The sequence below is a fragment of the Mustela putorius genome, unplaced genomic scaffold, assembly GCF_011764305.1.
Source record: "Mustela putorius furo isolate JIRA1106 unplaced genomic scaffold, ASM1176430v1.1 tig00003845_pilon_pilon_pilon, whole genome shotgun sequence".
NCBI lineage: Eukaryota > Metazoa > Chordata > Mammalia > Carnivora > Mustelidae > Mustela > Mustela putorius.
Genome location: NW_025421998.1, coordinates 91,797,834 through 91,813,147, shown reverse-complemented (window position 1 = coordinate 91,813,147; position 15,314 = coordinate 91,797,834). Strand labels below are relative to the sequence as shown.

General features: G+C 47.4%; 1 protein-coding gene across 10 annotated transcripts in view; it reads left to right on the top strand.

Annotated features, from left to right (window-relative positions):
• The window catches only part of ATP6V0A4 (ATPase H+ transporting V0 subunit a4), a 74,211-nt gene that overhangs the window by 36,066 nt on the left and 22,831 nt on the right, over positions 1 to 15,314 (top strand). For all 10 annotated transcript variants that reach the window (XM_004741680.3, XM_045063022.1, XM_045063025.1 and 7 more), the window contains 7 exons: positions 262 to 474; positions 2,973 to 3,123; positions 4,191 to 4,330; positions 5,989 to 6,146; positions 9,143 to 9,236; positions 13,022 to 13,140; positions 14,736 to 14,952. In XM_004741680.3, coding sequence (XP_004741737.1) covers positions 262 to 474; positions 2,973 to 3,123; positions 4,191 to 4,330; positions 5,989 to 6,146; positions 9,143 to 9,236; positions 13,022 to 13,140; positions 14,736 to 14,952 — 1,092 coding nt within the window. The remainder of the gene's footprint in view (positions 1 to 261; positions 475 to 2,972; positions 3,124 to 4,190; positions 4,331 to 5,988; positions 6,147 to 9,142; positions 9,237 to 13,021; positions 13,141 to 14,735; positions 14,953 to 15,314) is intronic.

Sequence of the window (15,314 nt, the reverse complement as noted above, 5' to 3'; positions counted from 1 at the left end):
TTGGGGGACACAGTTCAATCCAGGACAAATAGTACTCTAAGGAATTTAGAAGAAAAAGAAGATACAGTCTTTGCCCACGCATTTTAACCTCAACAGGGGAAGATAAACTGCTCAGGAAGGTGGATGATTGGGGAGGGCATCAGGCCAGAGGAGGGAGCCTGGGGCGGGAGGAGACAAGATGGCCAAGGATTTCCGTCTTGCCACCGTGCCAGAGCTCCGCGTGAGTGTTCCTTGTTTCTCTGTGTGTTGCTGCCGGTCCAGGTCATCACACAAACAGAGTCTCACCGCCAGCGCCTCCTGCAAGAAGCAGCTGCCAACTGGCACTCCTGGGCCATCAAAGTGCAGAAGATGAAGGCCATTTACCACATCCTGAACATGTGCAACATTGACGTCACCCAGCAGTGTGCCATCGCCGAGATCTGGTTCCCGGTGGCAGACACTGGGCGCATCAAGAGGGCGTTGGAGCAAGGCATGGTGAGTGGCCGAAGGAGCAGGGAGGGGGAGGGATGTGTCACGTGCAGCTTCAGCAGCGCCCCCTCAGGCACTCAGAGGCTCTCAGCCTCCCACGTCCTGTGAACTTCCCAAGGACAGTCTCACTCATCTACGCATCTTCAGTTCTTAGTCCAGGCCTGGGCATCCATCAGAAATTCCTTTTCAGGCCAATAGTCAACATTTCTTTGATCTTCAGCAAATGCATATTGGACATGGAGGTGCCAGTCACTCTGCAGGTTGTGACTGTAGATTCCACAGTCCATGCGCTGTGGGTCCGTCCGTTCCCTCACGAAGGTCACAGCCTGGCTGGGAAGACCAATAACCAGACACCTGTGCTCGCTGTGTGCCCACAGCTGTGCTCAGCACTAGTGGAGGTCACAACCTTTATCCTTCACCTCTGCTGATGGTCATTGTGTCCCAGGAACGGATCTAGGGCTGTGTGGGCAGGATAAGACCCTTCTTGAACAGACCTTCTAGAAAGGAAGACAGATAGTAAGCATATCCATAACTAATGTGATTTCAGGCAGCAATGGTGGTGAGCAGGCAGTAAAGCGGGGGACAGGGGAGGATGGGGTGGGGAGGGAGGCTTTGCTCTGATCACCTACTCACCCTGTTGGGGAAGAAGGGAATGGTGTCTCCAATGGCCAAGCACATACCACCCGTTCCTGGACACATGAGACTGGCAGAAGCTGGTGAGTCACATACACTTAGAGCCACAGGGAGGAGGACACCACATGCTGCAGAGGGCCACATGGAGGTTGTACTTGGGGCTTGCACTGGGGGCAGAATGAGCCAGCAGGGGTGATGCGGGACGGCCTCCTACAAGAAGAAGTGGCCCTCGTTTCCGTGCAAGGACGTGAGGAGATTTTTTGAGTACATTTCTGGGGTGGCAGGGAGCTGGAGGACTAGGCAGGGTGCAGCTGGTCTGGCCATGGGTGGGGAGCCCTTCCTGCTTGGTGGCTGGCAAATCCCGCGAGGGCAGAGGAACTCATGGTTTGGCCTTTGGGACCCTGTGAGACTTGAAGATGTCAAGGTGGCCCTTGGAGTTTTAAGTCCTATAATACCATTTGAGGGCTGTACCTAATACCATTCGAGGGCTGTAACTGGAGAGGGCCCCTCCGAGCAGGTGGCTTGGAGCAAGAGTGGGCGGTGGGGTAGGGGGGAGAGCTTTCCAGGTGGAGGGTCTGAAAGTAAAGGCCTTGAGATGGGATTGGATTAGGAGCTGGGGGCTACCTTTATCCCCGTTGTACAATGAGGAAACTGAGGCCCAGAAAGTAGAAGGAACTTGATCCTGGTTCTGGAGCCAGGAGGCAGGATTTGAATGTCCCCATATCATACTCCAATAATGACCAAAAATGGGGCACTTAAGAAGAGCACGTCACTCAGACTGGGAAGGGCAGTGGTGCTTCGTGGAGGAAGTGGTGTCTGGGTGATCAGTGAGCAGGTCACCACCTGAAGGTCACGGGCTGGAGAGAGGGTAGAGCTTAAAGAATGGGAGGGAGGAAGATCAGGGAGAGGCTGCGGCATGGTCCTGAAGGACTTCTAGTGGCATAAGACGTCTGATTTTACTCCCATGCTGGAGCGACCCAATCCAGTTTGCATTGTAGAAAGGTAGGATGGGGGTGGGGGTGCGCAGAGAGTCTAAGTCAATATTGGGAAGAAGTCTTGATTGCAAAACTGAAGAGTTTTGATTTCATTCTTTAGGTAATAAGAGGCCTTGGAAGGTTTTTGTGTAGGAGGGTAGCGTGACTGGAGCAGTCTTCTCTGTTTTCTCTTCTCAAAGAAGGATTGCGCTGTCTGAGGGATAGGATACATGGAAGGGAGAGAGACAGAGGAGGATGGAGAGTCTGGGGGCTCGGCTGGTAGGGATGGGAGCAAGAAGAAGAGAGACTTGGAAGGGACACGCAGCAAGATTTGGTGATCGATGCATGGAGTGATTGAACCAGGAGAAGGGACATGTCTGAGGACTCCAGAGGCTCAGGGATCTGGAAAACGGAGTCTGCTGAAGGAACATTGAGGCCTTTGCGTCAAGTTGTTGAATTTGGTGTTAGGCTCCTGGGTTCTGTGGGGTTGCTGAGCCATGAGAATTTGAAAGCCTGGGCAGGTAGTTAAAGCAGAATTCAGAGGAGGGTCAGGGCCATTTGGAACAATGGGGCAGAATTCGGAAAGTGGGTAAACTCTTGAGGGAATGAGCAGAGAGAACAGAAAAGTAGAGGACCCAGAACTGCACTCAACAGGTCCACTTGCAGGAGCAGGAGAATGGGAATGGCCAGAACTCTACTTGCTTTGACGACTCTCCTGTCGGATAAATTAGATAAGTATTAGGAAGGTTTTCATTGTTACAGATGTGGTCATGGGTCTCACAGAGGTCAAGAAATTGTCCCAAGTTCACCTTTAAAGGATGGCGCGAATCAGACAGTGATCCGTGTGCTGACGCTCAGCTCAAAGCTTTCTTACATTTTTGTCTATGTTTTTTGTAGGAACTAAGCGGCTCCTCCATGGTCCCCATCCTGAACGCAGTGCAATCTAAAACAGCTCCTCCCACATTTAACAGGACCAATAAATTCACGGCCGGCTTCCAGAATATCGTAGATGCATATGGTGTGGGCAGTTACCGGGAAATAAACCCAGGTAAAAGGTCTGATGCATTGAATAATGGGACAGCTTGAAAATGAAAAGTGGGTAAGATTGACCTCTCGGGGGGCAGAGGAGGTGAATTGCTTATAAGTGTGACTTCCCTACAATCTTGTTTCACTCGCCGATGTCCTGTGTTGTCTTGCATTAGCGGCGATTAGTGAAAGCTTTGTTCTTTGTCAAGATTTCACCTGCTCTCCCTTAAACCATACCCCGACTAGGCAGTAAAGTTCAGTTCTTTTTCCCTTACCAATTCAATGAGGGTCATGTCTTGGCATCTTCACAGACTTGTAGCTGTTTTGTGGGTGTGATGAGAACATACACGACTTGGAATCAGAAGACTGGATTCTTAGTGCTATAAACTATGTGATGTTGGTTGCCTGGTCTGTAAAAACAAAGGGGTAGACCAGCTGCCCTTCAGCCATGTCGTCTACAACGCTCTTCTCCTCCAGCCTGTGTCCTAATCTTGTGACCTGTAATGCAGGGGCCCCATAGGTTGAGTATTTTGTGAGTGACTGCTCGAAGTGCCTGGTGCATGTGAATGCTGGAGAAACAGACCAAAAATGGTAGTGGAACAATATACAAAACATTCAGAGACAGAAAAGGGGTTTTAATTGTTTATTTTTTTAGAGCAGGCAGGAGGGAGGGAGGGAGAGGGAGGTATCGAGACTCCTAAGCAGGCTCCATGCCCAGCCTGACTCCAGGCTTGATCTCACCAGCCTGAGATCATGACCTGAGCTGAAATCCAGAGTTGGACCCTTAGCCAACAGAGCCACCAAGTGCCCACCACCCACCGCTCAGGACACTGGTTTTAAATCCCATTAAATTTTGTGATCTTGAAAACTCAGCTCATTTGTAAATGGGCAATAATAATGCTTACTTATCAATGAGCTGATGTATGTGGGAGCTAAGCAAGCCCTGGGGTTGGGGATGGGGAGGGAAGACAAAACCAGAAAGCTCCAGGGGAACCAGATTGTGTGGCATGGGATGTGATGGACAGATCTTTGATGGGGATGCAGCGGCTGTGGGAAGGACTCAGGCCGTTGTGGGTCTCGCTTCTACAGCTCCCTATACCATCATCACTTTCCCCTTCCTGTTTGCCGTGATGTTTGGAGACTGTGGTCATGGGATCGTGATGCTACTGGCAGCCCTTTGGATGGTCCTGAATGAGAGACACTTGCTCTCCCAGAAGACGAACAACGAGGTGGGTGTCCACTGAATATCTTGCCTCATTTCCTCGAGGTAATAGGTAGAATATGAAAAATGTGTATATTGCTTTCACCATAGAAACAACATATTTTACAAAAAGCAGAAGATAGAGAGTAGAAAAGGGCCAAAATATAACACAGAAATTCCTGTCCAAAGCTCAATACTTGGGCTGGTGTGGTGCGGTTCCTTTAAGAATTTTTGGTTTTTGTACATTGCTTGACAAGGCATTGATCTTATTTTTAAGTTTTTCCCCCTAACGTTGATTTTTTCCCCTCTGATTATAAAAGCAATATATGTTTATTTTTAAAAATTGGGAAAATTACAATAATTTAACTACCTAGAGAAAATCACAACCAATGTTTTTATGTATCATTCCAATTTTTTCTGTGCTTGTACACAGTTTTTTAAAACTGAGATCAAATAGTGCATATTAATTTGTGGTCTTCTTCTTCTTCATTTTTTTTAATACCACAAATACTTTTCCTAGGGCACCTTGTTGGTACAGCCATTCGGGGGTCTGACTCTTGATTTCAGCTCAGGACATGATCTCAGGGTCCTGGGATTGGGCCCCACGTTGGGCTCTGTACTCTATGGGATTCTCTGTCTCCCACTTCCTAGTGTGCACACTCTCTATCTCTCTAAAAAAAAAAAAACAAACCACAAATATTTTTTTCATGGCTGAGGCCTTCTCCTGCAATCAGTCCATGACCAGTGTTCTTATGAAACACCAAGAAACCCTGAACATTGCATCTTCCCTTTGACACTTGAAGTGTCCATACCTATTGTGAAGTGACTTGTCTGTGTTGTGAAGGTTGAGACAACTCAAGAGTCTACAGTCTTTCAAAGTTAATTAGCTATGGTCACATTATGTTCACTGTAATCCATTTTATAAGCTAGAAACATGCCTTTAGTTGTGTTCTGCATTTTAAGAATATCTGCAAACTTTTATTACAAGTTGTCTTAACTAGAGCTAGTTCAGTGATGTCACAGTGGGTTAATCATCAGCAAGCTTTGTGGGAAAATCCACCGCTGGCCAGTAGAGTTCTGCATGACCAGCATTTTAACAACTGTAGTTGCCTATAATAAATATTTGACATCCCAAAGATACACTTTAACAGGTCTGAGAATGATCAACCCACATCATTCCATATTATAGAAAGCACTTGAGTCTTCCTAGTGAATGTGCTTAGACAGATACTCGGTTTTGCAATGACAAGACCCAAAATGAGTGTGGATTTGAGTTGCTGTGAAACTGAGCCGCCATATGAGTCCTGCTCTGCGCTTGTCTTCTAGAAGCACTTGAGACAATGGCTGCCCACTGTCATGTCCCTTCTCTGACACGTGAGGCCTCAGCTTGTGCCTCAGTTATGTTTCCTAACCAATAATCACTTCAAGAATATGGGGCTTATATGGCTTTGCTTCTATAATAACAATTTCCAGTCTAGGACTTTCCCGATTCATAGATAGAAGCTCCGGAAAATGATGTGTGTGCTCCATTTGGATCACTTGTCCCATGGCCCCTCTGTGTAGGGCCTGCATACCTTGCCAAGGCTATTTCTGGTGGTGCTGGAGACATCTGGTGACATACATCCCACCCCTGGGGTCTGCTGCCAACCCCATTGACCGTCATCTTCTCTGTCTCCCTGAGGCCAGATCTGGAACACCTTCTTCCATGGACGCTATCTGATTCTCCTCATGGGTATCTTCTCCATCTACACGGGCTTGATTTACAATGACTGCTTCTCCAAGTCTCTCAACATCTTTGGCTCTTCTTGGAGTGTCCGGCCCATGTTCAGAAACGGCACGTGGAAGTAAGTTTATAGGCTGACATGGGTCCGGGGGACCTCAGTGGCAACAAAGAGTGAGAGACCTCAAACCCACCCCTCAGTAACTTTACTGGTAACTGTAAAACATGGAAATAGTTTTTAAAATTTCAATTAACTCTATAGCATGGAGTTCACAGTGTTACCGTGAAAGCTAATGGTAGAGCAGATAAAAATGGGGCATCTTGGTATCAGTCACAGAAACCAATTCCCCAGAGGAGAAGGAGGCTTTGAAGCAGGCCTTGTTCTGGCAAAGAATTGAAAACAGTGAAATTAGGGCATCTAGGTGCTGAGGAGAGGAGGCTTATGTGGGTGTTGAACTATATGAATTATTGGTTCCCCATGTTCAAGGCCCCAGACTCACCTGAAGGGCATTTTTTTTTGACAGCTTCAGAGAAGCTTGATTCAACATCAAAAGCAAAAGTGGTTCCCTGTGTTTGCCTGATGGGTGACGCGGTGAGGAGGGCGGGTAGGGCGGCATGGGTGGGGGTGGGGGTAGCTGGTGAGGACATGGGTGCAGAAGAGAGAGACCTGGGAGCTCTCTCGATGCCCATAAACCACAGCTTGGATGGATGGTAAGAGTGTGGATGGCTGTGTCATGGAGGGTCAGTGTGTCTCTTTAGCTTCTCTGCTGGGTCTAAGTTCCTTGCAGCGGAGGACAGGAATGTTAAACAAACAATATATGAATTAAAATGAAGATTAAGACATTTCCCAGAATTACAGATGGCTATATTAACAAGGGTTTTTGGTTTTGTTTTTGTTTTACAATTAGCGCCCTGATGAGATGCCTAGGAGAACAAAGCTTTCATAGACTTAAAGGCAGATTACTTAGTTTTGCTCTTTAGATTAAAATTCCTATGCATAACGGTGGGCTCTGAAACTTGTTGAATCAGCATCATTTCACCAAACCACCAATATGAAATCTCATTTGCCCAGGAATGTGACTGGGAGAGGTCTGAGTCAACTGGTTTTTGTCACTCTGCAAATGTGGGCTGGAATATTCTTTTTCTTTTTCTTTTTTTAAAAGATTTTATTTATTTATTTGACAGACGGAGAGAGATCATAGTAGGCAGAGAGGCAGGCAGAGAGAGAGAGGGGAAGCAGGCTCCCCACTGTGCAGAGAGCCCGATGCGGGACTCGATCCCAGGACCCTGGGATCATGACCTGAGCTGAAGGCAGAGGCTTAACCCACTGAGCCACCCAGGCGCCCCTGGAATGTTCTTTTATGCACGTATGAATGATCTCCGGCTCAATTCAGTGCTCCTGGACTCCAAGCCCAGTCTGAGGGCTGTTCCTCCACATGCCCAGGCACTGACTGTGTGAAGCGGGACCTCATTGACTGAGAGACACACGAGAATTGCTGTCATCCATCAGAACGGTAGAGGACGGAGCAAGCTAATTTCGGTCACCAGTCACAAGCCAGGTCTTGGGTTGCTTTCCCTGACACCTGCCTGGGGGCACTGGCACAATGCTCATCAGCCCAAGACCACCAGAAGCCTGCCGTCGTCCCCCACACCAAATTTATTGACTCAGGGGATGGGGTGGACCAGTGGAGGGCTTGAGCCACTCAACAAGGGGGCGTGGGAAGGGGCTTCCCAGGGCTGGCTCCCCAAGCAGGAGGGCAACATTTGGTCATTTTGGGGGTTTGGGCATTGTCCTTGCTTTTCTATGTCCATATTTTGATATCACATATGATTGAGGGCTAGTCTTGTTTGTGTCTGGATCCAGCCTGGTCCCGGGATGGCTCTGTCTGATGTTGGTGTTCTGTGAACTTGTTTACATTCAACAGCAGATAACGTGACTTCGCCATAGGCTCTCATCCCGGGTGACTTTCTTCTTTGTCCACATACAAACAAGTCTCTGCCAGTTCAGTGCAACCATTTGTCCTGAGGCATGCCATTAGCGTGGGGTGGGGAGGGGGTGGGGCATCGGAGGGTGCGAGTCTGAGATGGCCAGTGGGTACAGCTGCTTCCACGCATCTGGAGGGGCTGAGCGGCTTGATCAGGCTTCCGGATCCCCCGGCTGCTCTCTGACGCCCTCTAGCGCCTCAGCTGGAGGAGGGAGGGAGTCTCTCTCTAGGTAGCCCTGCAAAGTTGCCAAAACTCTGTTCCTCATCATTTCACTACTCCTTCTTGGCCCCTCTGTAGACGTGTGTTCTGTTAAACACACACACACACACACACACACACACACACACCCCCCCCCCCCTTGCAGAGAGAGTAAGAAATCCCTACCCACTAATGTTCATGCTTCTGAGCCAAGTCTGGAGACTGATTTAAAGGCATTCAATGGGGGGCGCCTGGGTGGCTCAGTGGGGGTAAGCCTCTGCCTTTGGCTCAGATCATGATCTCAGGGTCCTGGGATCAAGCCCTGCATCCAGCTCTCTGTACAGTGGGGAGCCTGCTTCCCCTCTCTCTCTCTGCCTGCCTCTCTGCCTACTTGTGATCTCTCTCTGTCAAATAAATAATTAAAATCTTAAAAAGAAAAAAAAAGGGCATTCAATGGACCACAACTTTTGAGAGCTAAGTTTCACAGAGATGAGGGCCCATGGGTGAAAGCCAGTTCATTCCTCCAGGATGAGCCCACGTGCTCTCTTGGGAGGTTTTGCAGGCTTGTCCTTGGGCTGAGATTTGTTTACTCTGTGCTCCTTCATCCCTGGCCTGACTTATTTTCTGATGTGGTTTAACTATTTTTATTTATTTATTTATGATTTTTTACAATACTCCAGCGGGGTAGGAGCCCTTTGGCGACTCAGACCGTGAAGCGTCTCAGGGGCCAGTTGGTAATGTCTGTAGCTTCACCCAGCACGATCCTTGGCCCACAGTGGCCACTCATGGAATGATTGAATGAGCCAAAGGGGGAGTTGCACCAACAGTGTGGGTTTGATTGGCTTACAAGTTCATGACCAAGGACACTATTGTATACTTTTTCTACCTCCGGTTGATCACTGGTTTTGTTTTTATTTTTCCTTTCTCCCTCTGTAGCACACACGTAATGGAAACAAATCCGTATTTACAGCTGGACCCAGCCATTCCGGGAGTGTACTCTGGAAATCCATACCCATTTGGGATTGATCCGGTAATAATGTCTTCTTGGGTTAAATATTTATCATGTAAAATGTCTTGCTGAGAAGATCTCTAGGTAGAGGAGAAGAAAGTGCCCGCGGCTGTCGAATCAACAAATTTACGCTGAGATAGAATTACACATGCTGAGGGTTTTATGACACTGAGCAGGAGGTAGGTAAGTGTCCTACCTTTACCCTTTCCCTAGCCCCTGGGTCATTTTCCATATAGTTGCTCAAACATCTTTCTCTGATGATTTATACCCCTGGTGGTTAATGATTGCTTCTTTCAAAGGCCCTTGGTTGCCTGGAAAGTATACCTGTTAGAGGAGTCATTTAGCATCCTAGTCAAGTTGCCTACTCTGGCATTTTCTTGCCGTGAATAACGTCTCCCTTTTCCTAGGAAAGTGTGGATTTGCTCTTATTTTTGCTTTATTTTATCGCATAGAATTGATATAAGTTTAAAAAAGAAAAGGGGTGCGTTAACTTTTGCATGGTGGTTATAGCTATCTCCGTTGGATTTGAGCCAAGCGAAACAAAGAGGCGCTTCCTCGCCTAGCCTTTTAGATATAGAGGGATTTCGAGAAGGCTCCCAAGCCTGTTAGCTAGCTTGAAGCCCTTTACGCCTGATGGCCCGGCGCATAACTGCCACCAGGTGGCAGCCTTGTGCCCCAGATGAGCTTGAGCAGGCCAGACTCGAACTTGGCAGATGCGCTCAATAAATGTTTCTTCTAAGCCCTCTTTGTGGGAGAGATCTCGGGACCTTGGTTTTGGTTGCTGACAGTTAAGAATAAACAGTACCGGCCCTAAAACTATACTCTCCTATCTATGGGTGGTCTCTTCAGTTTCCCCGAGTCCTCCCCAGGGCTTGTCTGCCTCCCTTCCCTTAGGAAGACACAAAGTATCACCCAGGATTTGTTTGTACTTTGCACTCGGAGGCGCTCCCATCATAAGCGCCATCCCAAGAGGTAAAGTCCTTGAAAGCTTGTGAACTGCAAGTGCCAAAAACGAACACAAGTTGTTATTTTTGTGGATTGAAAGACTTTGTCTGTGGTCCAAGGAATTTCATGATTAGCCCGGGCAGGGGGGTGGGGGAGTGTGGTGTGGAGGGGTCCAGAGTGGGCCGATCCTAGGATCTGGTCGACCTTCCTTGGCTTTGAAACTCTTTGCCACTACTGTCCTCTCTTCGCTTCCCAGCCCACCCCTGACTCATCAGCAGATCCTGCCTGCCTGGTTCTGCTCCTCAGACGAAGGACGGCATCATCACGGCTCAGAACACACTGGGCTATGGTGTCCATCAGGAAAGCGGTTTTGTCTTCTGCCCACCTGTTAGGCAGGAAAAAGGGGAGGGTGGAAGCGAAGTGGGAGGTTGAGAAGGATTCGCTTTTTTCCTAGTAGCATTGATTTTTGACATTTTTGAGATTTCTGGTCTTTTTATTATAAAACAAGGCATACATGAGATTAAAAATCCAATAAATACAAAATAGTATAAAAAAGAGAGAGTTCTCTCTCCTGTTCTGGAAATTCTGTTCCCCCAGAGATAACAGAACATTTCTGTGTCTCTGTTAGCACTTACATATTAAAAAAAAAAACTTTTTTAAAAGATTTTATTTATTCATTTGAGAGGGAGAGAGAGCACGAGAGAAAGAAGAGAGCACAAGTTGAGGGCGAGAGGGAGAGGGTGAGGGAGAAGCAGACTCCCCACCAAGCAGGGAACCTGACACGGGACTTGGGAACTTGACTCAGGACCTTGGGATCATGAACTGAGCTGAAGGCAGATGCTTAACCGACTGAGCCAGCCAGGTGCCCAAAGATTTATTTTTTTCATTTTAGAAAGAGAGCACACATGTGCAAGCAGGGGGAGGGGCAGAGGGAGAGGAGCTCAAGCAGATGTCTTGCTGAGCGTGAAGCCCTACCTGGGGTTTGATCTCATGACCCGGAGATCATGCCTTGAGCCCAAACCAAGAGTTGGTTACTCAAAGGATTGAGCCACCCAGGTGGCCCAGCACTCACTTCTATTAATGAGGGGTTGGATTTTTCACATAATGTAAACCTCTACAGGTGCATTTATTGACTGTGTGCAACACCTTTTTTGAGCATCAAATCACAAAATATTTGGCTGTCTTTGTAAAAGTGTTTGTAGACATTTTGTAATAAATGAACATAACAAAATGGCTTAAAGCCTATGCTCTTGGGTCAGACAGCCTGTGTATAGATCTTGCCCTTTCTATTTCCTTGCTATGGTTTTGAGCAAGTTAACACCTCTGTGTCTCTACTGCACCTCTGTTTCCTCATCTGCAAAATAGGTATGACAACAGCTCTAACTCACTGGGTTGCTCAAAAGAGTAAATGATTTTTATGCATAAAACACCCAGAACAGACTTTGGTCCGTAAGTAGGGTCGATACCCCATTTGCTGTAATAGTATTTCTTCCTGTGATGAGTAAAGAACTCAATCTCCCCAAGACTGAGATAAAATTCTCTTATGTGTAAAAGGGGAATATTTATGTTTATATCATAGGGTTTTTGTTAGAATTAAATGATAGTACACTTAAAGAGCTTAGTAGGTGTCTGGTACTTAATTTTAAGTTTATCAGATTTGGCTCGGTCTACAGTGTGCTGGTAAATGGGTCCTAACCATGTTAAGTGATCCCGCAGGGACTGGGCAAGCAGGCAAGCAAAGGGAAAAGCAGAGGCTGGAGGGCAGGCCTGGGGGTGCTGAAATACCAGGCAGATGGGGGAGGTAGAGAAGATGCCTCTGGTGTCTGGGCACCTGTTACTAGAGATCCTTTGCCTGCCTTCCTGGCAGCCTTCTTGGTGGTTGACTGGCTGGCAGCTGCTCAGGACATTGTAAAGAGAGAATCAGTGAGATATGGTTCCTGCCTGTATGTGTACCTGGGGTAGGGGCAGGGTACATTCGCACTGTGCCCAGGAGGGCTTTGAGCCCTTAACAGAAGCAAAGGAGTTCGGAGGAGGAAGTTATTGTAGGAGGGAGAATGAGATGACCCTCCTGGCTCTATTACCTTTGAGGTGCAGTATAGCAGATCCTTAGGACATATCCAGCAGGAGGCCTGGGGATGTGTCTAGAGTTGAGGAGGGGTTAGGAGTGAGAGCAAAGACTTGAACCATTTACATTGGAGGGGAAGTGGAGACCATGGGGCCATTAGCAAGCATGGAAACCTGACCAGCCCCCGAGCCTCCCTCTGAGTGCTTGCTCTATGTCAGTCTTGTCAGGAGGACAGGGACATGTGTCCCTCTCTTTGCAAGCCTGGCAGCTCTGTTTAAAACAGGGACCGTGGAGAAGGCAGGGACCATGTCTTGTCCATAGTGTTAATACATATTGGCTATAAGAGTGGCTTCTTGAGATGGACCCAGGAAAATGCTTTGTAATGTGAAGCACTACATTCACAGTAAAAGGTGGTGTTACCAAGAAGAAACTGGAAACATTCATGGGCCAGAAATCTCCACCACTAAGAAGTGGACCTGAGGCAAGTGTGAGAGCTCCCCACAATGTGTCTGAATGTCTTTTCCCTTAGGAGGAAAACTCATGCAGGATTTTCTTTTTTCCGGCCACTGGCTATTCACGAATGGCCCTGATGGTTCTGACATATTTGTCTTTAGAGTTGCATTGATGAGGGGTTTCTTCTTTTTCCTTTTCTGAGTCTAAAATGCATGCATTAAATGGGATCAAAATTTGAAAACGTGGTCCCTACAGTGACTTCCTCAGGAAAAGTCCTGCTGTCACTCCTGACAGAACTTCCAGACTCCGGTCTCATGCAGTTCTTGTCATGTTTCCCATCCAGATTTGGAACTTGGCTTCAAACAAACTAACATTCTTGAACTCTTACAAAATGAAGATGTCAGTTATCCTGGGAATTGTCCAGATGGTTTTTGGTGTCATTCTCAGCCTTTTCAATCACATGTAAGTTTTCATGATTAACTTGCTGCCTGTTGGTCTGACCCTGTCATTGAGGAGCAGTGACAGAGCCACCTGTGTGGCCCCACGTCCTTTTGTGCAAGAGTTTTCTTCTTCCTATGGGGAATGCTTTGCCATGTGTCTTGGCTTGAGCCAGGAGAAGCTGGTTTGGCAGAAGTGGGACCTCTGTTTTTCCTGAGCTGGGTCACTCCAGTAGAGAGGCACTTTTCACCTCTGAAATATTTGAGGGTCCAGAAACAGACTGGCAAACCCATACCACCTTGTGTCCCCCAACCTGAAAGGCCTCAGTCACTGCCATCTTCAGGATTAGCTCCCACCAGGGGGCAAATGGAGACATAAGTAGCTTTGGGCCAACCTGCCCTCAGAGTCTCAGTCCTCTACGATGTCATTTCTTTCAAAGGACAGCAGCTTCTTGCTTGGACTATCTCGGAATACTTCTCAAACCGATTTTTCTAAAGGTGTTAATGTATGAAAACATGGAAAGAGTCAATTACGCATGAACTCTTAAGCTTCCCCTCGGAAGGGACCCAGACTGCTTCTGTTCCATTGGCCAGAGCCAGCCCCATGGTGCCCTCTGACCGGAAAGCCCACACCAGTGCAGATCTACTCGAAAAGTCAGATACAGTTAATGAGTCAACTAGTGACAACTAGTGACTAGTGACCCTGGTACCATTGCCTCCCTGAAAGGGCCGTGAGAATTAAATGAGAGATGATCCCGGAAAGTATTTTCCGGAGCAGTCTGTCCTTGGTTTCATTGTGTGTCAGGCTGGCCTCAATGATGCAGGAATCCTGTTTTATCGTGAGATCTCCCTTTTCCCTCAGAGAACTCTTGCAATTAGCAAAGGGAGTGGGGGCCTTTTCTGACATTTTAACTTGGGGCCCCTCAATTTCGCTTTGTGGGACTCTCTCTGTATCTTAGAGCATGAGCGGCCAAACTTTTTCTCTAGAGGGCCAGAGAATAAATATTTTAGGCTCTGGAGGCCAGACTATCTCTGTCACAACTACCCAGACCTGATGTTGGAGCTTGAAAGCTGCCACAGACAATCTGTCAATGGATGAGTGGGTCTATGTCCTAATAAAACTTTAGTAGGGAACACGGAAATTTGAATTGCATATAATTTTTGCATATCATTATCACAAACCATTCTTTTCAGTGTTTCGGTCCAACATTGAAAAATGTAGAAATCATTTTCAAATTGTGTGTAGTTTAAAAACAGGTGACGGGCTCAGTTTGGCCCTTAAACCTTAGCTCTCCAACCCCTGTCTTAGGAGAAAAAGCTTCGTAGTCGTCCTTCTATATCTTTGTGCCCACGGATGTGTCCATACGAGCGAGGTGTGCCGGTGAAGTTGTGGTCAAACCACCAGCTCTGCCTGCAGACCTGCCCTTTGCTTCGGACTCTACCTTCCAGACCCTGGTTCTCTCGAATCCTTCCTTCCTCTTTTTTCATCCCTGCGTCATTGCTGCTCGCTCGGGGAGTCAATATGGTGTGTGAAAATGGACATTTTGTGCTTCGGGACAATTGATTCATTCTTGATGTTGACTCATTGTTCCGTCTCTCCTGTGTGTTTCCCACCCGCAGATACTTCCGAAGAACTCTCAACATCATTCTGCAGTTCGTTCCTGAGATGATTTTTATCCTGTGTCTGTTCGGATACTTGGTTTTCATGATCATCTTCAAGTGGTGCCACTATGACGTCAGCACGTCCCAGCGCGCCCCCAGCATCCTCATCCACTTCATCAACATGTTTCTGTTTAACTACAACGACCCTTCCAATCCTCCCCTGTACAAACATCAGGTATCGATGTGTTTTTGTTCTTCTTTCATGCTCTTGAGGATGTCACGTCCATCTCCTACTCTTGAGTATTGCAGAAAGTAGTTTTTTACAAGACTGAGCCTTCTCAGCACCCACTCAAGGCTGTTAGGTTCTTTGCGTTTCAGAAGGTGTTCATGAGAGCGGGTGAACGTACAGGTGCTTAGGGCAACATGGCGGTGTGGTGTCTAGCCGCTCCTATTTGGGTGACATGGGACAATCTGTACCATCGAAAATTGGCTTGCCCATCATTTGCGGCGAAAGAAAAAAAAACCCAGTCCTTCAAATTCGTTGGACTGAAACTACAAATGATCTCAACGGGGCCTCAAGATGTAATACTGTTTTTT